The following is a 23,745-nucleotide window of genomic DNA, read 5'->3' as shown; positions in this document are numbered from 1 at the left end:
TTCTTGAGACTTTACAATCATTTTCAGAGCTTCAGTAGCTGACATTGTGGATTTCCTAGGGAAATATTTCTCTTCTGGAGCATTTTGATAATAGTAGATACAGTTAAATATACACTTTTAAATTTAAGCTGAAGACTGTAGAGTCAAATCTCACTGATTTTGCCTTTTATATGTGAAAGGCTTCCTCTGTCATTTGAGTGATTGGCCACATAGGTGAACCGGCCTCTCAAGAGGTCCCAAGTGGAAAACATCCTAAGAAAACTGTTAGAACTGGTTGCTTGCAGCTTCTTCTATCCTATATTACCCCTTGATTCCACAATCTACTAAAGACCCTTACAGTTTGTGAAATAAACTGACAGACATTTTGGCTAACATTCCCAATGCAGTCCCAAATTGTCAGCAGCCCAGTACTCATGAAAGCCAGCTCAGCGAGGGCTTTGGGTGGGTGTCGACATCAGCACAATAGGAACATCGAAGCCTTGCAAGGAGAAAATGGAAAGGGACACACAATGCCAAGCATGAGCGCTCAACTGACTATGTTTTCACCTAAAGTAGTGCTCAGAACTCATTTTAGTCAGCTTTTTCCACCCAAATGAACCAGTAGCACCCAGTCAGTATTTCTGGAGCTCTTATCACTCATCATTGAAACCCTCTTCAAGGCAGCCCCGTCCCTTGGACCAAGGTTGTGTGATGTGATGCTTCAGACAGCCAGCTACACCTTGTGCCACCATCAAAGCTGTTGCCTCTCTCTTCGCATGGACACAGGTGTGATTGATTTTCCATGTCCTGCTGTGCTGTATAAAGGGAAGAGCAAGGTATTGGCTGCAGTCTGGGAAGTGCTAGAAAGGTGATTCTAACAGGGCAGCCTTCAAGTTTTTCTAAAGACAAACTGTCTATCAACTAGTCATAATGCATTACCTTCTTCCAGTCTGGCAGCAGAACAGTACCTATATAGTACCAGATGTACAGGCAGCACCAGAGAGAGTGGATGAGGAGCAGATACCGGAGGTTCTGACAGCATCGCCAACGCTGGCTCTTACCTTTATTTTTATGGAGCCAAGGCTTTTGGCACTTCTCTGTCCTTAAAATCCATCTTGTAAGCAAATAGGATTCAATAAACTTTTATCTGATTCCTCCACATACAGGAATGGACTCATCTCTTCCTGCTGCAGGAAATGAAAGAGAACATTTTGAGACAGGAAGATGAAGGCTAGAGCATGGGCGAGATTGGAGACACGATGAAACCATGAATGTCCTGTGCAGCAGTGCCAAAGAAGAATGCGAAGAAGAACGAAAGAGCAGCCACTGCTTAGTTCCTCTTTGCTTCAAAACAGCCCTCACAGCCCTGGGAATAGTGGTGCCTCGAATAAGGAGAGATCAGCAGCTAGAGAGCATCATTCCTCTTTGGGGTGCATCAAAGAAAGGCTGAGCTGCTTTACCTAAAGGGCAAAGAAGACTCAAATCTGATGGGGTTGAGCTTGTTGGCTTAAGCTCAAAAGCACAACTGGATCAAGGGTTTTGTGACAGTGACACTGTCATCCGTGAGCTCTGGGGTTGAACAGCTAATCCTGTGCATCCCTTTCAGTGTCATTTCCTTTGATGAGAGGTGTGAGAGAACTGCCCTCGAAAGATCCAGCCCAACACCAGCACCCACGGTCACTGCTTGGAAATTGCCTTTGGGTCCTCTTTGCTCTGTCCTGTCCTAGACACCATCCCTAGTCCAGAGAATGGCATCTGTCTGGATGGATGGGCAGCATCTGTATGTTTCAATGCCTAGAAGTGGGAAAGAGTTTCCTATGTTCAAACAGGGTTAAAATCGTTTGAGGAAACTGATAGGCAGTTTTTCCAGTAGCCTTACTGAAGCCTTGATTTCTTGTACTAATAGTTCTAGTGTATTTGTCTAGTATATATCAGCACAGAGCATTTGCTCTTTTTCCTACATCTCTCACTTGATTCAAATAATTTTAACTGCAGGAAAACCAAGTATTTGCTCTAAGTGAGCAGCCAGCACCCAAAACTTCCTCATGCCCAGTACACGTGAAGACCTCAGAGCAGTTTCCAGTGTCTGAAGGGGCTACAAGGATGCTGGAGAGGGGCTCTTCATCAGGGACTGGAGTGGTAAGACAAGGGGTGATGGGTTCAAACTGAAACAGGGGAAGTGCAGGTTAGATATAAGGAAGTTCTTCACTCTGAGGGTGGTGAGGCACTGGAATGGGTTGCCCAAGGTCCATGTCCTGGTTCAAGCAAGCCCTTCAGCTTATACCTCTGGTTTTCAGAGACATGGCAGTTGTGTGGTAAGGTAAAACAGGACTAACCTGGGGAAGCTGGATGCAGAGATGCTGTTAAACTCTCTGTATTTCCCTGCTGGGAAGGCATTTCTCTCCATTTCAGAGAGGGTTTATAAGGCACCAGCAACTCAGTGTGGAACCCCTGCATCCCGCTTGCGCAGTGCCTTGTCAGCATTAAAAAGTGGGGGCTTTTAATGGCATCTGGCTGTACTGTTCCTGTGTTATAAATAGCAATAAAACTGTGTCTTGACAGATAAATCTCTCCTCTAATCTCTTGAAATACTTGACAACCATTAAGGAAATGCAGAGCTTGTTTAACACGTGTGCTCTATCCTAAAGGAGGCCTGAAAAGATGAGGAAAAGCAATACTTTTCCTGCTTCTCCTTTCATTAGGAATTCTGGCCCTGGGTTTGCAGCTTTGCTTGGAAGATGCTCAGGTCAGTTGGAGCTGTAAGAATGGAGATTTCCTGCAAATGAATCACTAAAAAACCCTACTCTCCAGGTATTTCTTGTCTCTAAGTTTTAAGTATAATGAATTGGATCTGGTTTTCAAACAACGAATGGGTTTTTAAGTCTTGTGCTATTCCAATTCATCAGGGTTGAAAAATCTATATCTAATTTTGGACATCCTGCCACTTCCCTGAGCAACCGCAGAGACCAAGGGCACATTTGAAGCCCTCCTTTCTTTAAGTGCTGTGGTTACTGCCCTTGGTCCATTTGAGTGTGATTTAAGGGGAACTGCAGCACTTAAATATAGAAGAACCACCAAGACATTTTCCCTACAAGAGTGGTGACCCCCTGTTCAAGCCCAAAGATTCCCATGCTGGAAAAAGAACCAAAGGATGTACAAATACCTTTTGTCCCACTGGCTGCGTTCTGTTCTGGGTTTTATTGCCTGTGTGGTTATGTAAAGTGTCTTGTGCTTCAACATGTCCAAGTCAGTATTTCAACAGGCCTTGAGATGCCCTGTGGTAGCAGAGATGATGTGGCAGGCTCACGGGTAGCACCGATGACCCCAACCCGCAAAGGCTCAGCTGTCCAAGACAACCCATGCCACCTCTAGGGGTTGCAAGGGGTGATAAAGCTTGGCTGTGGCATTTGCCCTCTCCAGAACCAATGGCAGGAGCAGGTTAGAAGAGAGATGTCCCCTTCTTGCTCAGCTCATGGCCAAGACAAGCTGTTGGGCTTGGAGAGCTGCGGGGGAACACACTTCACCTCAGGCAGCCAGGGTGGCTGCAGCCCCAGATGCAAAAAGGGCAGTACAAGGCAGCCTGCAGCAAGAGGTAAAGCCTCCTGCAGTGGTCTAAAGCTCACTGTCCTCTCCTCTGGTCACCGTCCCTGCCAGAGACTCTGTAGTGAAGCTCTGGACAGGTTCAATGTCCCACAGGCCCAATGTGGGCAACTGTCTCCAGCTACACTTGCAAATCTCCAGTGCTTGTGCTCAGCCCCTTTGATCTCCAGAGACCTGCAGGGAGTTGTACCCTGTCAGCCAGCAGCCCAGATCCTGCACTTGTTAAACTTTATCCTCAGGCTCTTTTTGTTCAACCAATTCCCCTGCACCAGGCTACCATCATTTGGCTTCCCTACATTTGTGTCCACATTCTTTTCACTAGAGCAAGTTGCTACAAGCCCCTGTGCCCAACCTGGCCTTGAACACTGCCAGGGATGGGGCAGCCACAGCTTCTCCATTCAACCCATTCCAGTGTACCACCACCCTCTTCTGCCTAAGAACTCCTCTCCATCTCCCCTCTGGCAGGTTCAAGCCATTCCCCTTGGCCTGTCCCTACAGGCCCTTGTCCCAAGCCCCTCTCCAGCTTTCCTGCAGCCCCTTCAGGCACTGGAGCTGCTCTCAGGTCTCCCCTTCAGGAGCCTTCTCTTCTCCAGGCTGACCCAGCCCAGCTCTCTCAGCCTGGCTCCAGAGCAGAGCTGCTCCAGCCCTCGCAGCAGCTCCGTGGCCTCCTCTGGACTCGCTCCAACAGTAACTGGGACAGTAACAATTGAAACGGGGCAGGGCTTCTGTTTTCAGCCCCATCAGAAGTGTCTGTCTGGAGGCATTAGCTCCAGTTGGAGTTACACAGCCTACTCACTGCTGGGGTGACAAAGTCTATTTATTTAGTTTACCTTAAAACATCATTGAAATAAAATCCCACACCTGACTGGACTGCAAACATCCTGGCCCATACCCCAATATCCAAAACCAGGATTAAGTGTGTCCCATGGGATCCTTATGGAGGAGTTCTTGCCGCGAACATCCAGAACACTCTTCTTTGACTTCTCAACGTTTTCGTAAGGTCTCTGAAGGTGAATTCCCTGTAGCACCAAGGAAGAAAACAAGAAACAGACTTATTTTTTGACCCTCATTCCTTGTAAATGACATCCACAAGTTGAGCTGGCCCTGGCTTGGTGAGACACAGTGGTCTGTTACTTAAACCCCGTGGGAATAGAGGAGGCTTCCAAAGAAACTCCCTCAGAGGCATGAGTTAGGACATCTGTCAGCCAAGATACAAAGTAGGTAAAAACTACAGAGGAACAGGGATCGAGTGATGGTGTGGGAACAGGGATGCAAAACCAGCAAGAAGAGCACATATGCACACAGAGGGGAAACTGGACAGACCTGGGATTGAATTCCTCCAGCCCTGCTTGCTCCTCAATGAGTGTAGGTATCCTCCACTCTGAACACTACATGTTATTGCTCACAGCCACTCAGCTCAGAAGCCACTCGAGCTTGAAAGCTATTCCTTTAAGGGAGCAGGAATGGAGTGTCCTTGTCCTGTTTGCTATTGGCTTTGCTGGGGAATCTGACAAAACCCACAGCACCAGAGAAAGATGAACACAGGACTATCCCAGAAGTGTCTTCACTTTCTCTTAAACGCAAGGCAAGAGAGAACATCAGGTCCCTACCACTGCACTGTGTTGCTATACAACAAACTGGATAAGAAAACTCCCAGGACATTCACATCATAATGAGCTTTTACTCCCACTTCCTTCAGAAACACCACTGGGAGCTAGAACTGGGTCAGAAATGACTTGTACTTGCTGTGAGATCCACATGGGAGCAGCAAGTCCTCCCAAGAAATGAATAACAATGTCCAATCTACTATAACCTGTAAATATGACATCCAAAAAAGATCCCAGAACTCTGGATCACTTTAAGCTGCTTTATCTTCATCATCTAAAACAATGGCTTTGATCACATTATAATCTCTCATGCACTGATGGAAACCAGATTTCACTGCATATTTTCTCCTACATTCATTAAATGACTTTCTGAACCACAGAAACCATTCCAAGCTCAAGGATTTGCTTTATGTATCTTATTTTATGTCTTATTTCAACTATCCCTGGCCAAATCCATCCCTCATCTCAGGCCATTGGCTACAGTTGTCTAAGACAGAGGACAGACTTGGCATCTGTGAGACCCACAGCTCTAACACAGTAACACCCAGCACAAGGCAGAGAAACTACTGGAGTCTGTTTCAAACTCCAGCTAAAGTAGCAAATTCAAACCTCCCAGGCCACATTATCATGCTTAAAACCATCCACTTTAAAAGCTGAGACCACTCCAGGCTTCCTCGGGGACTCCAGTTCCTGAGGGCTGAAAGAGCTCTAGGCTCATAGGATCCAGTCCTTCAACAGGCTAAGCTCCAGTGACCAGCATTACCCAGTCCTGCCAGAGTCTTAAGGATCTCCCCTCCAGTGGGTTCCAGTAAATACCAACTGGAATTAACTCACCAGTTTGCAGGACCAAGTTCCTAGCACAAGAGGTGACAAGATACAGCTATGTTTTGGCTGCTGACTCCTGACATCCACACGCAGGGCAGAGGAATTCCCATGTCTTCCCATTAAGAGGGAGCTGCTGCCTCTTTGCCAGGTCACAAATAAACAGTATTTCAGGTCATAAATAAACAGCATTTCAGGTCATAATATTCTCCTGGCAGTGTTTTTGCTCTGTCACAGGGTTAGGTGCATCAACAGCACTCCCTTCAGATGTAACACTGAATATAAAACTCATACCTTCTGGTCCCACACATGACCCTGGCTTCATTCTGCATTTTCCTTGCCCAACATCCACTCTATGGATTATCCCAGGAGAAGCAAGTCCTGTGTTACTCAGCTGGAAGGAAAAATGGAAGGGATTTACTAAAGAAACTGGACTCACTTTCTCATATGACAAAGAACAAAACCACTGCCTTTGAGTAGTTGTAAAGTAGTAACAGAGTGCCAGTGGGTGAAATGCCATGTTGCAAGGGAAAAACCCATTCTGAAAGCTGCCACCTGAGAGCAAGGACTTGAGAGAGGGGAATTTGCAAGAGACTGGGTTGCCAGGGACACCCGAGGCACAAAAAGTGCCAACTGACACCAGACACAGGAGATCTCAGCTGTGTTGTTTGCTGCCTGCCTGGGTTTCACGCCAGATCCTTCAGTGTTGTAGGGAAGAGCTTGAGGAAACAACCTGAGCATGAAGAGAGAGGTGCAAACCCTGCCCAGTGTGAAGATGAAGGATTCTCAGTCTCCTGTAGCAATGCAGTAAGGATCAATGTTCACTTTCCATCCCCAGGGAAGAGCAGAGTGAGGGATTTTTCCTTCTATTCCAGCTCTGTTCCACACGTTAGTCACTGGGATGAGGCTGCTCCAGGCAGGATTCACACATCCCTTCAGAAGCTGTTTGAGAGGATCGGCTGCTGCTCTCATCGCACTCGAACGGTCCCGATGCCAAATTCCACCACCGAAACACCCTCAGCCAACAACCGGCGGCCCTGTGCTGCCCTCTGACGGGCTGCACGCAGCAGCAGCACTGGGCTCCCAGACCCAACGACCACGGAGGCACAAACAGCCAGGGGGGTTCGGAGTGTCCCTTTCACCAGGGATTTATGGATGTCCCCGGGGTTTATGGGTGCCGCAGTGACTGCGCAACCACAGCCAGCTCTGCCCCATGCCTGCCTTCCCGAAGAGAATCCAGGGCTCACCAAGCACAGCTCCCATGCACACCAAATACCAACCAGTTCATGAGGGTGCCCTGGGCCCATTCGTCTCTGCTCTATCATAGTGGTCTCCTCTGCTTCAGGAGCTTCCACCCTTGCTGTTGGAAGGCCTGGGGAGCAAGAAGGATAAAAGGGAGGATTACACCAGACCCAATCCAGCCCCATGTGCTGGGCTGAGCCCCCCAAAGTGGGCAGTGCTCCAACCTCAGAGCCAGGGCAGCCCCGTTTGGCTGGGATCTGGCTGACAGCTTCTGCCCCTTTGGGTGGAGGGGAGCTGGGATTATGGCTTCTCGCAGACCTCACCCTCCTGAACCCCACTGAGCCTTCAGCCCCCTGCCAACAAGTGTCCTCATAGAACCCCAGCCTGGTTTGTGTTGAAGGGACCTTAAAGCTCCTCCAGCTCCAACCCCTGCCACAGGCAGGGACCCCTTCCACTGGAGCAGCTTGCTCCAAGCCCCTGTGTCCAACCTGGCCTTGAACACTGCCAGGGATGGGGCAGCCACAGCTTCTCTGGGCACCCTGTGCCAGCGCCTCAGCACCCTCACAGGGAAGAGCTTCTGCCTAAGAGCTCAGCTCAGTCTCCTCTCTGGCAGGTTAAAGCCATTCCCCTTGGCCTGTCCCTACTGCTGAGCATACAGATGCCCAAAGCGCCTTTAGAACACCACAACACTGGCAACATCACGCCTTTACTACACCCGTTTGGGACACAGGGAGCTCCCAGCCTCCTTACCCAGCGCATGGCACAGCCTGTGTGCTACTACGCCGAATAATGAATTCTTCTCTTCATTTCAAAGCCTCATGATGTGTTTTAAGGCAGCGCCGTGGTGCGTGGGGGCCTGGGCTGGCAGCTCCAAGTGCTAACACGGATCCAACCCCCGTCTCCCGAAACACGGGGATCTTGAATGAGGAAATGTGGGGTTTGTATTTCACACGTGAAGCTCTGGGGGACGCAAAGGAGCCGTCAGAGGGGGCTGGAAGCTCGCTGTGTCTGACAGAAAGAGAAGGGACCCTCGGCCCGTGCAGACCCCGGAGCTGGGCCCTGTGTCCCCATCCACACGCAGGCCCTGGAACGGGGGGGCATTCCCTGTGCCTCAGTGCTCCTGCCCCAGCCTTGACCCGCCACTGCGACCGCCACTGCCCCTCAGCCCCTTCCTCCTCCTCCCTTCAGCCCCTTCACCCCACTCCCTTCCTGCCAAGCCCGTCTCCCACCTCAGCCCCCCCCGAGCACCCGCAGCCCAAACCCCTCCTTCCCTCCCCTCACAGCCGCCTCCATCTCCCCCCCCTCCGCCTGCGCTCCTCCTGCCGGCAGGGGGCGCTGCCGCAGCGCGGGCTGCCCCTTGGCGGCGGGGGCGCCGCTCTCTCCGCCCGCGGGAGGCGGCGGGGCGGGCCGCGGGCTCGGCGTGAGGCGGGCGGCGGGGCCGGGCGCGGGGAGTCGCGGCCCCGCTGGAGCCGGCGCGGGGCCTTGCGGGAGCAGCATGGCCGCCAGCCTGTGGATGGGGGACGTGAGTGTCCGGCCGGGAGCTGCGCGGGGGGCTTTGTGCGGCGGGCAGCGGGGGCGGCCTGGCCGGAGGGAGGAGGGAGAGCAGCGGCCGCGGCTCCGGGGAGAGCGGGGTTGGCGTGCGCTGAGCGGCGGGCACCCAAACACTGATACCCGCACACTGACACCCGCACACTGACACCCGCACCCTGACCCCGCGCACTGACACCCGCACACTGACACCCGCACACTGACACCCGCACACTGACCGGCTGATACCCAAACACTGACACCCGCACCCTGACACCCGCACCCTGACCCCGCACACTGACACCCGCACACTGACACCCGCACACTGATACCCGCACACTGACCGGCTGGCACCCACACCCTGACACCCACACCCTGACACCCGCACCCTGACCCCGCGCACTGACACCCGCACACTGACACCCGCACACTGACCGGCTGATACCCAAACACTGACACCCGCACCCTGACACCCGCACCCTGACCCCGCACACTGACACCCGCACACTGACACCCGCACACTGATACCCGCACACTGACCGGCTGGCACCCGCACCCTGACACCCGCACACTGACACCCGCACACTGACACCTGCACACTGATACCCGCACACTGACCGGCTGGCACCCGCATACTGACACCCGCACACTGATACCCGCACACTGACCGGCTGGCACCCGCACACTGACACCCGCACACTGACCCCCGCACACTGACCGGCTGACACCCGCACATTGACCCCGCACCCTGACACCCGCACCCTGACACCCACACCCTGACCCCGCACACTGACACCCGCACACTGACACCCGCACACTGACTGGCTGACACCCACACATTGACCCCGCGCACTGACACCTGCACACTGACACGCGCACATTGAACCCCCACACTGACCGCCTGGCACCCGCACACTGACACCCGCACCCTGACACCTGCACATTGACCGGCTGATACCCGCACATTGACCCCGCGCACTGACACCCGCACACTGACCAGCTGATAACTGCGCACTGACACCCGCACATTGACTGGCTGGCACCCGCACACTGACACCCGCACACTGACACCTGCACACTGACTGGCTGATAACCGCACACTGATACCCGCACATTGACACCTGCACATTGACCCCCGTACATTGACTGGCTGGCACCTACACACTGATACTCGCACACTGACCCCGCACACTGACCGCCTGGCACCCACACACTGACCCCCACACACTGACCGGCTGATAACCGCACACTGACACCCGCACACTGACCGACACCCGCACACTGACCAGCTGGCACCCGCACACTGACACCCACACACTGACCAGCTGGCACCCGCATGCTGACTGACACCTGCACACTGACCGATGGACTGCCACCCTCGCACTGACTGACTGATACCCTCCCGCACTGACACCCCCCTAAGCTCCTGGAGTGACCGACCCTCTCCTGTGCACGCTGGCAGGCTCACAGGCTCACACCCAGTCGGAGGCTCTGACCCCAGCCCAGCGCACTGGTGAGCAGTTACACACCCACAGACACAGTCAGACACACACACACACACACACCAAATGACCCTAGTCGCACCCGTGGCACTTACACCAGTGTCCTGGCTGCCTGTGCTCACGCTGGTGCACACTAATGTGTGCTCACTCTTTGCTGGTGCTGTGTTAGGCACTTACACCCTCACATGCCTGTGCGCTTGCATGTGTGCAGGGTTTATACACTGCTTGTGTGCTTGTAGGCACTTGCATGCTCATGGTCAGACACTGAGGCTACCACTTACACCACTTACACATGCTTGTGTTGCTCAGGTTGCACGCTTGTGTGCACACTTGCAGGCACTCATGTGCTTGGATGCGCCTACCCAAGAGTATCCCTCACTACACCCCGCTCACTGTGGGTGCACTCACACACTTGGAAGGATTTGCAGTCTTCTGCACGCACACACACTCGTGAGCACTTACACACACAGCAGCTCCCTCATTCCTCCCTGCTTGTGCACCTGCAGCACGCTCACACTCACAGATGCTTGTCTCCCTGCCTGCTCCCATGTACGCTCACAGTGACACACACCACACAGTGTCCCTTGTCCGCCCTTCACTCGCACTCCACACACCCTCATACTCCTGTGCCTGTGTCCCTTCCCCTTTGCACTGTGCACACACACTTTCATACATGTATGAGTATGAAACACATCTATACATGTATGAAAGTATGTGTACTCACCCCCGGTGCATAGCACCCACCGCACTCTTGTCTGCATGTGCTCACATCGTACTCTAGTGCCCGCACTGCCTGTGTCTATGACTTTCACACTGTCATACTCACAGTCCCACCAGGGTATCATGGTGTCCTTGCTGCCTGCCACTTGCTGCACACACCTACTCAGAGCCAGGTGTGTGCAGTTACACCAGCGTGTGCAGTTACACCAGCTTGTTTCCATGTTGCCTGTTACCTGCACACAAACCTTCCTCCTCACAGACCCACAGCAGCACGTTGCCTGGGCCTGCCTGCACACACGAGTACCCTGTAGGCTTCCTCAGTCCCCCTCACATGTGTGCGGGGTCGCTGAGGATCCTGCTGGGTGCTCCTCTCATACGCACTCACACACTGCGTGTGTTGCACACACACACTGATGCATCAGGGAGTCTTTCACTGCCTGCTGCTTGTGCAAGCAGACTCCATGGAGTTTGCTGTTTCTCTGTTACTCAGACAAAGGGTTATCCACCACCTCTCCACCATTAAGCCATCTTTTCCAGTTACCACTCTCATGAGCAGCCTGTGGCTCTTTGTAACATACACAGACACAGCTAGCAGGAGTTACCTGTTGCCTTTATGAGTCTGGCTTTCCTGTGCACACAGCACACAGGATCACCCTCTGCACTGCACATCTGGACAGAGTAGTGCTGCTTCCTGCTTCTGGCACACGTAGCAGAGTCACTTCTGCTTTGCACTCCCACTTCCACAGGGCAGCTGCCACCTTTTGCACATCCTGGTGGGTGCAGTGTGGGTACTGCACAAGCCTCTGCATTCTGTCACATGCACCGGGTACCTGGCAGACACCAACGTGCTGGAGGGCTGTCAGCTCCCACGAGGACATCTGTCTGACTCACACAGGTGTAGAGATACGTAGAGGTGTATAAATGTACAGATGCGTGCAGCGCTCTCCATCAGGATGTCCCCTGCACAGAACCTTCATTTCAGTTAGCTCCCTCAGCACTTTCTGTTACAGAGAGGCATCCTTTTCCCTCAGTCCCTTCATAGAATCTCAGCCTGGTTTGGGTTGGAAGGGACCTTAAAGCTCATCCAGTGCCATGGGCAGGGACACCTTCCACTGGACCATGTTGCTCCAAGCTCCATCCATCCTGGCCTTCCTCATACATTTGCTCCAAGTTGCAGCACTGTTTCATGCTCTTCGGACACTGACACCGTACAGACACCTCCTCTCCAGCGTGTGCACTCACTGCCCTTCACACACCCTCTGACACTCCCCCCGCCACCCTGTCACCCATGACAAACACACGGTCAATGTACCCAGTTATAGGTTCCCCCTCTTGAGTCCTGCCCTGCGTATCTCGTGTTCTGGGAGGTAGACAAAGCTCGGCAACCCCCTGCCCAGCTCCATGGGGACTGTTACCTGCCACATGCCACCCGTTCCTCATAGCACCCCAACAATGCTGGCCCAACCTCGGTGTGCACACAGAAGGAGCCTTGCCACCTTCTTGTCCCCTCCTCCATGTCCTGAACGCTCAGTTTGTTGCTGTATGTTTTCTGAGTGGCTTTTGTCCTTCTGTGAAAGCTCCCTGTTCTCTGAAATTCATGCTGTCTCTTGGGTTCCACTTTGCAGACTGTTGAGCCTGGTTCATGCATGCCTGCTGGTTTTGAGTGGCATCGACCCTCTTAAATGAGTCTTCTTTTTGAAGTGTAAGGGTAAAATCCTTCTCAATAATGTTTTAACTGCTTAGGGGGACATTGACACAAAAATTCTCCTGTTTGTCGATGCCTGGGCCTAATTTTTCCTCTCTTGCTTTTATAGCTGGAGCCATATATGGATGAAAACTTTGTTTCAAGAGCCTTTGCCACCATGGGAGAGCTCGTACTGAGCGTAAAAATCATTCGAAACAGGTTGACAGGGTAACTGTTTATGCTTGTTCTCAGTTTGTTCTACCAATGGAGTGAGCCATTTGCCCTCTGTGTGGTGTCACTGTGGTCCTGTCAGCATTAGGGTGATTGTCACATTGAGCTTTTCACCGGGGCTGCCACCAATCTGGGTGCATGGTGGTAGCAGTGGAGAGACCAGTTGCTGGCTCTTTGACCATCAGCAAGCCAAGGTTGAGCCCTCGTGCTGCAGCACTTCAGCACTTGTTCAGAGAGGTGTACAGTGCCAGACAGGCTCTCTTGGAGTTACACTGCCTGTAACTGGGCTGAAAGCTTCAGTGCTGGCCTGGCGTTCATCGTGGCACTAGTGTGTGGTGCTGGCAGAGGTGGGAATTCTGCCTTCTCTGTTCTTGTAGATGTTGTCATTCCAGTTTCCAACTGGTTGGGACAATTGGGTGGGAAAACTTCTAGTGAATGAGAGCAGAAACTAAGCTAATTGTGAGCCAAACTATTTGACATGACTTACTGGTAAGTAGGGGCTACCTTGACTTGAGATCAAGATTCCTTTGCTGGCTTCTTTTCGGGAGCTGCTGTCTATCTTTTGAAACAGAAATGGTCCCAAGTATTGCGACTATAGCAAACTCCCTCCTGGTTATGTGAAATGTGTTTTAAATGTGAACTCTTTCTCTCTCCTGTGTCCTGTGTTCAGAATTCCAGCAGGCTATTGCTTTGTAGAGTTTGCAGATCTAGCTACTGCAGAGAAATGTTTACACAAAATCAATGGAAAACCGCTTCCTGGGGCTACACCGGTGAGTAACTGGAGTCAGGCAGTTGAGAGCCATGACTAGGAAGGAATAGATAGCACCAGAGCTGTATTTGGAATGGTTACAGACAAATTCAATAGTTAGCAAACTGGGATTCTCCTTTTCTTTCTAGTTAAAGTGATGAGCATAAAACTGCAAAAGTTCTTATGCAGAAAAGTGTTGGAAAACCCACTCATTTATGTGTGAATGGGATAAAATCCAGGTATAGATCTGGTGTGGTGTGAGGTTTTCTGTCTTCTTGTCTTTTTGAACCTTTTTGCTCTTACCACAGTTGTACTAATGCGAAAGAACAAGTTAAAAATAGATTGAGTATCCCTTCCACAGTCCTCCACAGTCTCTCTCCAATTGTAGCTCCATCTTAATTTGTCTCAGTGTGTAAGTTCTTACATATGTACCAGATGAACTTGGGAGTTCATCCTGAGTTGTGAGAAACTTGGATTTGCAAGAGAAATGTGACTTTTAAGCCTTGTATTATTCCTGACCCTTAGCAAGCAAAAGTTACTCCAAACTGTTTACAGTGCAGAAGGAGCTAGGCCGTTGTGTAACTGCAGCATGTAACAAATGTCTTGGATATGTAAAAGGTAGTTAGGAGGAAGAACAGTCACCGAGGCTAATTTTAGGCTGTTGACTTCAACGTGGAGTAGATTAAAATGGGATGGCTGACACAGCTGCCCGTTGTACCCACAGGAGTTGGCTGCAGGAGCTGGGATGACTGCTTCCTAAAGCAGCTCTAGAACCACCTCAATTACACTGGGAGGTAGTCAAGTAAATTTATGATACCTCTTTCAGTGTAATTAATACCCTGAGCAGGAAAGTGGGAAGTTCAGGTTCAGCCTTTTGGTCAGCTTCCTGAGAGGATGGCGGCCCCATCAGAAAGGGTAGATGAGAAGCCTGGAGGGATTTGTTTCACCTGCCCTGTTTAATACTCAAATCAGAGCCCATGATTAAAGGAAGTTAATCTTCCTCAATGCCTTCTTAGTCACCAGAGAGACAAAGAGAGCAGCTCCTGCAAGGAGTAAGACAATCACTGAAGTTTAGTTTCAGGAGTAGCCACAGTTTAATTCCAAACATGGTGGTGTGTAGAGGGATGATGTATGTAGCATGTGTTGGGAGCTACAGATGTCAGCGAGCCAATGCAGGCAGCCAGAATCAGTGTATTGTGTTGTTTCCTAATTGTGTGGCTTCACACAGAACATCTGAATGCATGGATTCATTTCTGCCTTGTTTCAGGCAAAGCGATTTAAACTGAATTATGCAACGTATGGGAAACAGCCTGATAACAGGTAAATGTTCAGTATTTAATATCAAGTTTGCTGATTAATGCCTCTGTATCATTTGCCTTGCAAAGGGTATTCAAAACACACAAACCTACAGGTTCCTCAGTGCCAGTCTTTAGCAGAGGATGGGTAACCTACGCTGCCTGTTGGGTTTATGCTTTGCTTTCTGTGTGGCACAGCAGATGGGTCAGGAGTGTCTTTGAAGTGTTTAAACTCTGTAGCACCGAAGTATCTCATTTGTGTATTATCATTTAAGATCAGTACGTTGGAAATAGCAAATTATTAATGAGACCTTAATGTTTTCTTGCCCTGTTGGATACCCTGACATTATCTTTCAGTAGCAAGCAGTAGTGAATAGATGGGTTGTGCTGCTTGAATTGACTTGAAACACAATGTCAATAACAATTCTAAGTCACTGAAGCAGCTTAGCTGGTAACACTTTGAATTATCCATTAGATGCTCTTTTAATATCACTTCTCTCTGCAGTTCAGGCTGTTAGCTGTCACTCAGCATGCCTCTTTGGTTTGTGTCATTGTGCTTAAGGAGTTTTCTCTTGGTTTCTTTAGTCCAGAATATTCCCTTTTTGTGGGAGACCTGACTCCTGACGTGGATGATGGCATGTTATATGAATTTTTTGTTAAAGTTTATCCCTCATGTAGAGGTGGCAAAGTCGTTTTGGACCAGGCAGGAGTATCCAAGTAAGTCATCTTTTAGTCATTCTTCTCTTTCACTTCACATGCAGCAACAGGAAAAATACAGTGCATTAAGGGAAAAAGCATAGTTCTATAAGCTTAGAACACAACATTCTTGGACGTTCAGTTACAGTGTGCTTGGGTTCAGACAGTCCCCACAGCATCCTGTCACTCAGTGTGTTGGCAGCATGTTACAGAACATGCTCAGAATCTCTCCTCTTTCTCACACAAGGTTCAGTCTTAGCCATGTTGGTTTGAAGGAATCTCTGGAGGTCTGTGGTCTGACCTCCCACTCGGAGCAGGATGGCTGCCACCTTTCAATCAGGTCAGCCAGGAATTGTGCGGCCTGGAAAACCTCCCTGGATGGGGATGATACCACCTCTGAGCAGCCTATTCCAGAGGTGTGCAACATCCTTAGTAATGAAGTCCTTCATATACAACCTGAACCTCTTGCAGAGCTGCTCAGTCACTCTCTGGCTGCTCAGTATCATGCTGTTACTGCCACCTCACCTGAGACCAGCACTGGATGGGCTCCGAGCACGTCCTCCTCAGAGGTGTAAACCCAGTGGTTCTTGTTTTGCTTCAGTCTCTGCCTACAAAAGAGCTGTTGGGTGATGTGAGTCGGGCCAACAGCTGGGCTTTGGGAAGTGTTGGTAAGTGCAGGCCCCAGGGAAGGGGAATCTGTGGCAGCTCTGGAAGTGGGGAAGGAGCAGGAACTTAAAGTCCTATTGCTGGGAAGAGCGAGGCTATCTCCCCTAGCAGCACCAGGGTGTTGCTGCCAGGGGCTTTGTTGTGACTTGTGCAGTTACTCAAAGCTGAGGCAACTGCAAGTGTTGGTGTGGTCTGAGAGAGGAATCTGGGGCTTGTGGACGTGCCTAGTGGTAGATCGGGAAAGCTTCAAAGCACCTTTTCCCCAGCACCACTTGTTGAGGCAAGAGAAGAGCCTGATGCCCTAGAACTGTGCTGGCCTCTGCTTTCTGATGAGGGTGCAGCATGGGGGGCTTCTCTTAACTGCAGGGATAGGACAGAACGTCCTGGCCACAAAGAAATGCTTTCTTGGTGGGTTTTCTTCTGTACTAAAACCTGGTTTAGCTACTGGTGTGCAATAAACTGTCTCCCTTGCTGCACCCAGCATCTGTTCCTATGCACTACATCCCACCCTTTGTCTGTCCCGTCTCTGGTTTGGAATTGCCAGTCTTCCTGCTTTCACTTACTCCTGGTCCCATCCAAAAGGCTGCAGGAGTTCATGCCCATCATGGGGCAGGGACAGCTCTGTACTAGCTGCCAGTGGGGACCTATTATGAGCAGTACATGATGTGTACGTGATGCCACTTTCAAAAGAGCATGTTACGTGGTGTTGCAGAGTTCCCACAGAAGAGATAATGTGCTGTAAATGTACACCCTTGCTTACAGCCCGTGCTTTTCCCCAGGTAGACAAGCCCTTACCCTCCCAGCCTCCTTCCTTCACCCAGATGGATTCCTCTTTCCCTCCCACACCTATGTCTTTGATCTTTCTGCTGCAGGAGGCAGCCCAGCCCATGCTGGGATCCTGGCGCTGCCCTCTTGGGTGCTGTTGTATTGCTTCTGACTCACTACAGCAGCAGAAGCCCACGCAAAGGACCTTTGGGGTTGGAGGGGAATTCATATTGGCTGTTGTGCAGAGCTGCCAGCACCACAGTGCAGGATTGCTGCAGTCCAGGGCTTGCTGGCTGGGTGCTAGCCCTGTTCCAGTTGTGCTGTCAGAGCAGGCTTTAGCAACTTGATGTTAAGAGCTTGTTTTCAGGTCCACTCTTGAGAACACCAGTGGGGTTGTGCCATTGTTCAGAGTAATAAAAGCCTGTTTGAGTGTTTTCCTGTTGCAAAAAGGACTTGATTAGAAAGTCTTAGTCAATCCTACACGCAAGTGATGTTCTCCTTCACAGTGGGACAGTTTTAGCTATAAGCAGTGCCTCGGTTGTGTCAATCCTGTGCTGACTTGCAACCATGTAGATTATCTGTATCCTCCTGGTGCAGATCTGAGGCTTTGCTACTGTTCATGCATTTCAACGCGGCTTGTGTCAGCTTATTTCCAATTCCTCAGAATCCACTGCTACAGCACCCTGTGCCAGTGCCTCTGCACCCTCACAGGGAAGAGCTCATCTCAGCCTCCACTGGCAGGTTAAAGACATTCTCCTTGCCCTGTCCCTATATCCCTTGTCCAAAGCCCCTCTCCAGGCTTCTTGTAGCCCCTTTAGGCACTGGGAGCTGCTCTAAGGTCTCCACTAAAAGCAGGGACAGCCCTAGTGAAAGCATTCCTTTTGCTGTGTTCTTCAACACCTATTTTGCCTTCCCTGTAAATACCTGTTTTTAAGTGGCTTCTTTTGCTGTTATTTCATTGGAGCTGTTCTGTATCTCTGCAGAGGTTACGGGTTTGTGAAGTTTACGGATGAGCTGGAACAGAAAAGAGCCCTGACTGAGTGTCAAGGAGCCGTGGGCTTGGGCTCCAAACCTGTACGCTTGAGTGTGGCTATACCAAAAGCGTGAGTATAAGAGCAGGCAGGGGTTCACTAGAGCACTGTGAAGTGAAACCAATGTCTTCTAGTGCTTTGGCTACAATTCCTGGATGTTTCCATCCCAAAGTGAAGGAATACCCAGGGAACAATTAGCTAGAGTATCAGAATGCCCAGGATTCCCAAAGAATTCTAATGTTAGCTCGAGAGTTAAGCATTTAACACTGTTTTGAATTGTATACGTTATTAAATACACACACACACTATTTAAATCTGATCATTTTTTAAAGTATAATGTTCCTTTGTGTTAAATTGCAATTGTCTACATCTGCTTCTTGATTTCTGGGTAGCAAAGCTCAATGACCTTGCTAATTCTGTGATAATGTCTACTACATGTAAGTCTTTTGGGGCAGAGATTAACTTTGTTTTCTGTGTTTGTTCAGAACCTGATACAATGAGATCCTGCTCTGACTTGGGGCTCGTAGCACTAGGGTAATACGAATCATAGTAATTGCTCCCTATTTGAATAACATTTAGGTTTTCAGGCACCTCAGAAGTCTTGGGGGGATGAGGAAGAGAAAAAGGGGGTGTATCGTGGTGAGAAGATTGCTGCCGTTTCCCTCCTCCTACTTCTCGCTAATTTCATCATTAGACATAGCTTGATGTGTGACATACTTCCATTTTCAAACAAGATCTGTCATCTCATTACTTTCCCATCTCAATAATCTGGTGGGATTCCTAAGTCCTTGGAGAAAAGCTGCCACTTGATGGCAGGGAAGGGGGGTTTCAGGCAACATACAGGCTATTTTAAATGGGTTTAAGATTAAGTATTTATTTCTTTTGTTATTTGTAGTCCTTTTTACTTTATGGGCGTTTCCAGCTCTGTGCATTGATGAACACATTCAGAGAGCCTGGGGTCAAGGAGTCATTGCTTTAAGCTTCTGCACAACAGTGGCAGAGGGAAGAGGGTTTTGCCCGTTCTTGCTAAAGAAAACCCCATTCCTTTTGCAAGGCTCTCAGTCTTTAACTCTTCTTGTAAAGCAAGACTCAGTACCTGGTGGTAGGAAGCTGCAGAGCACTTCACTCCATCCTATTTATCAGAAGGAAAAAGGGACCCAAGGATCTGGATCATGGTTCAGGATTGTTGTAAACTGAGGCTCCTAGTCCTGAACTCTTCCCTTCACAAAGGCAGGAAGTGATACTACGTTAACTCATAAAGAATGAAAGCAGTTAATGAAGATGAATATGGGAACGGGCATTAATTGAAAGCATTTCTTTCTTCCTGCAAATGTATGCAAATGATAAATGCTGCTGCAGTGAATAGTGGATCTATTTTAAAGACTGAATTTGCATGTTAAACTAAGCCTTGCCTGTGCACCATAGATACAAATCTCAAGCTCTTTCATTGCTTTTTACCTGGTTCATTCTTGGCAACTTAATTCCTGCTTTTTTTCTTTTTTTTCAAGTAATCGTGTGAAAGCCATGGAGTACAACCAGATGTACAACTACAACTATAACCAGTATTACCAACAATATCACAGCTACTACGCGCAGTGGGGCTATGACCAGAACACGGGCAGTTACAGCTACAGCTATCCCCAGTATGGATACACCCAGAGCACAATCCAGGTAGGGCAGTGTGACATACTCACTCTTCAGTGCTCTGTCAGCACAGAAACACCCCATAGCTTACAAAACACTAATGGGTATATTTCATCATCAAGCTCCAGGGTCTTAATATGAGAAAAGAAAAGTGTTTAGCACACCCTGGTGTGTACTGTTGCCTTTTTGGGGGGAGATATTGCTGGGACTGGAAGAGTAGAAAGGTCTGGAGGACACAAAGGGTCTCTTAATAGAGTTGTCATGGTAGAAAGGTTCTCTTGATATGGGCAGTTTTAGAGGGTAGAACAAATGAGGACACCTACCCTACTACATCACAGGCACAGAAACTGCTGCCTCAGAAGTTTAGTGTGGGCTGGTTCAGCCTGGAGAAGAGATGGCTCCTTACAGGGTGACCCTAGAACAGCTCCAGTGCCTAAAGGGGCTGCAGGAAAGCTGGAGAGGGGCTTGGGACAAGGGCCTGTAGGGCCAGGCCAAGGGCAATGGCTTTAACCTGCCAGAGGGGAGACTGAGATGAGCTCTTAGGCAGAAGCTCTTCCCTGTGAGGGTGCTGAGGCGCTGGCACAGGGTGCCCAGAGAAGCTGTGGCTGCCCCATCCCTGGCAGTGTTCAAGGCCAGGTTGGACACAGGGGCTTGGAGCAAGCTGCTCTAGTGGAAGGCATCCACTAGACATCATCATTGGATGAGCGTTAAGGTCCCTTCCAACTCAAACCACTCTGATTCTATTCTATGATTCTATGATCTCCCCCATGGAGTCTGTTGGGAGTAGAATACAGGGCTTATGTGTGAAGAATTCTGTTGACATCAGTCAGCTTTAAGTCAGTATGTGACAGCAGTGATCAGCAGGTGATGTCTGTAAAAGAAAAGGTAAATCTCTGCTGTCCTAAGGGTTTCATTTTGCCTTGCAGACATATGAAGAAGTTGGTGAGGATGCATTGGAAGGTAAGTTTCTCAAATTCTATATTGAAGTAGTCTGTTCTGCACAGGTTAGAGATAGTCTTTCTCAGCTTGGCCCTTCATTTCACTGTATGATGTACCTTCATCTTTGAGTAAATCTGAGATCTGAGAAAATCTGTGTCCTTGTTTTACAGTTGCTGCTCCTAGTCTGAACCCTGTGAGGACTGAAACTAACTCCCCCAGCACTGAGATTTTAATCTGCCGTAGTACTCAAACCTTTATCCTTTTTTAAAGTGTTTCTTTCTGTTATGCTACAAAAAACAATGGAGGTATTTGATTTTCCTGTAAAATCTCGGAATTTAGAAGCCAGGATACTTCACTGTGGTTTTAGCTTAAAAAAGAAATCACATCAGTTAGCACAGTGATCAGGTACTTCCTTTAGCAGTCATTGGGCCACAAAACCATATTGGTTTGGATAAATGTACAGCAGTTTTCATTTATTAATACAATAAATAATCAGTTCCACATGGCTGTCTTGAGTGGAATATGCACTGTGTAGTGTAGCTTATTCTTCATGTGGTGACAGGAGAAAGCAGCTGGATCCTTTACAGGATCCATAGGTATCAGTATCGACATCAATGAGAAAGCCCTGAATGGCTTTTAAAAGCATTTCAGGAGGGGTTTTCTTGCTCTGAAACACACCAGTTCTATAGGTGGACTATCTCTGAGGTGTCTTTTCTCATCCGTTAAATGAACAAGTTGAAATTTGGAGGAAAATGAAATAATCTATCACCAGTGTATCAGTTCTGGACTGTGCTCTGCTGCGATGTGTTACGACACGAAGCAGCTAACGCCACACGTGTTTACAAGCCTTTTATTCCTGAGTGCTTGATAGGTTTTCCTCCAGTCAGCTGGTTGCTTCACACTGTGCTAGTCACTCACTAACCTGTGTGATTGTGCTGCTCTGATAACCTGAGCTGCAGATTGTGGGTGTTGCTCGGTGAGCTTTACATCCTCCAAATGGTTTGGGGAAGATGATGAGTCAGTGATTGGGAAATGCTGCAGTAGCAGCAGGATCGTGCCCTCTGCGTTCCTCTCCGGCTCCAAAATGCTTTACAGACATTTCTTGCAAACAGCTGTCAGCTCGGGGCTGTGTTCACGTGTCATTCACTGGGTGTTGCTGCCCCTCTTTGGGTTACTAACTGTGAAATGCTTTGAGATGTCCGAGGCTTTGGCAGACGAGCTCTGGTGACTCTTGTTGCAGCACCTACGGTCCCCAGCCATCCCCAGCAGCCACTCTGACCCCGTAGTGGAGGGAGCAGAACGGACCACGTGCCTGTGCCTCCACTCCGCCACTTGGCAGTCGGTGCCTTAGTGCTCCCCACCTTCTTTGGCAGTTTAAGTGGCTACCCTGGGCTGCGAGGTGCAGGTACGCGTCCTCTCCGTTCACTCTGCTATGGGGGCATCGCCACTGCAAAGAGGGACGTACTTGGATGGTGTGGTTTCTTAATGCGTTGCAGAAAGGGCTGATCTGGTCAGGCTCACGGTTGGGCAGGTGCTGGGAGTGTTTTGTGACTCTCCCCAGCTTTGTTTTACTCAAACTAACACGTTCATGGGGTGTGGGTTTTCCTTCCTAAAGCTTTTGGTATGTGACCTCTTTGTCTTTCCTCCTTTAGATCCAGCGCCTCAGCTAGACGTCCATGAAGCAAATAAGCAGTTTATGGAACAGAGTGAAGAGCTCTATGATGCCTTGATGGACTGTCATTGGCAGCCTTTGGACAGTGTCTCTTCAGAGATTCCAGCTGTGTTATAGCCTCAGGCTGAGGCACTGTGTCTGTGTGACAAGCCTGCCAGCGTGCTCCAGACTGTTAGTGCTGCACCAGGACCCTGCAGTAGTGAGGGGTGGCCCTTTCTCCACCCAGGTCTGTTACTCGAAGTACAGGAGGACTGTGGCCTTCCCTGTATGGAATGAGTATCATAGGAGCATCATGGTAAACTTTTATTCATGGGGAAAGTTAGAACTGCAAGAGTTTTATTCCTTTTGTCTTGAAATGAACTCTTATTTGGGAATTGTAATTTATAAACTCTCAGCGAGATGGCACAGGGGAAAGACTCTACTCCAACGTCCAATAAAAAAGTTGGTCTTTTAAGTAAAATCACCCTTTGCATTTGGTTCCTGCCCATCTTTCTGCTTTGCTGCCCATTTAACCATCTTCAGTTCTCTGATCCAACTCCCACGAATGGGTTCTTTTAAGGAATCATTGCTGGATACCACTGACGTGTTGCACAGTGACCGGGTAAGGTTGCTGTGACTTGAGGATGGGGAAGAACCACGTAGATGAAAGCTTATGTTCTCTTTGAGCTAGCACATGTAGAGCTCAGTGTTCTTAACCTACCTGAAGAGCTTTTTGGAGAGTAAAGACAGAAAGGAGCGTTGTAAAACTACTCCAGACCGATGCCTCCTATCGGGTGATGTCTCTCACGTTTGCCTTGCTTCTCCACTTGTCTATAAGGAAACAATTCCCCAGCAGCCAACCAGTTTAAAACATGTTTACCAGCAACCTTCTTTAAACCTTATTTTGTGTCTCATGTTTCATTGTGGATGAAAAATGGTCTCATTGAGATGATGAGATTTCCCTTCCACTGTCCTGTCAGAGTGAACCTGGTGAAACTGAAGATCCTGCAGCAAAAACGGGTCAAAAACGCTGTATTGTGCAACAAATTGTTGCTGCCCTGGAAAGCAGTTTTTTACTGGATGTTGTATAAGCTGGATGGACAAGCAATATTATTTAAGCTAAGATTATGTTGCATTAGAGGTGAAAGCAAAAAATAATCGCACTTCTGTACATGTTCTAAGCCCTTCCCAGGCTTTTGTGCCTTAAACTCTTGGAGAACTAGGAACAAAAACTACCTGCAATAAATGTCTATCCAAGAAATCGTTTGGTAACTGACATTGCTGCTGCAAAGCAGTTCATTGCCTCCCTGCCCATGGTGAGGCAGAGATTTGCCACGAGATTTCAATACTTTCATAAAGCCTAACTCTGCTGCCCCTTTGTGTCCATAGTTGTGAT

At 49.4% G+C, this 23,745-nt stretch overlaps 1 protein-coding gene across 4 annotated transcripts; it reads left to right on the top strand.

Moving 5' to 3' along the window:
• Nucleotides 1-8,630: 8,630 nt before the first annotated feature.
• On the top strand, nt 8,631-23,720 carry TRNAU1AP (tRNA selenocysteine 1 associated protein 1). 4 transcript variants are annotated; one of them, XM_057397003.1, is made up of 10 exons: nt 8,636-8,772; nt 12,625-12,701; nt 12,814-12,911; nt 13,585-13,684; nt 14,930-14,982; nt 15,543-15,674; nt 18,068-18,187; nt 19,624-19,786; nt 20,686-20,719; nt 22,351-23,720. In XM_057397003.1, the coding sequence occupies exons 3-10, from the start codon at nt 12,826-12,828 to the stop codon at nt 22,485-22,487; spliced, it is 825 nt and encodes a 274-aa protein (XP_057252986.1). In that variant the 5' UTR covers nt 8,636-8,772; nt 12,625-12,701; nt 12,814-12,825; the 3' UTR covers nt 22,488-23,720. The 4 variants fall into 4 exon arrangements, with proteins under 4 accessions (XP_057252985.1, XP_057252989.1, XP_057252986.1 ...); XM_057397005.1 differs by having other exon boundaries at nt 12,625-12,707; XM_057397002.1 differs by lacking the exon at nt 12,625-12,701 and having other exon boundaries at nt 8,631-8,772.
• The last annotated feature ends 25 nt before the right edge of the window (nt 23,721-23,745 follow it).

Source organism: Pezoporus wallicus, unplaced genomic scaffold, assembly GCF_028554395.1.
Source record: "Pezoporus wallicus isolate ANWC-B61680 ecotype Strahan unplaced genomic scaffold, APGP_CSIRO_Pwel_v1 contig_14127, whole genome shotgun sequence".
Taxonomy (NCBI): Eukaryota; Metazoa; Chordata; class Aves; order Psittaciformes; family Psittacidae; genus Pezoporus; species Pezoporus wallicus.
The sequence above is the reverse complement of the archived record's forward strand: the minus strand, read 5'-3'. Positions and strand labels throughout refer to the sequence as shown.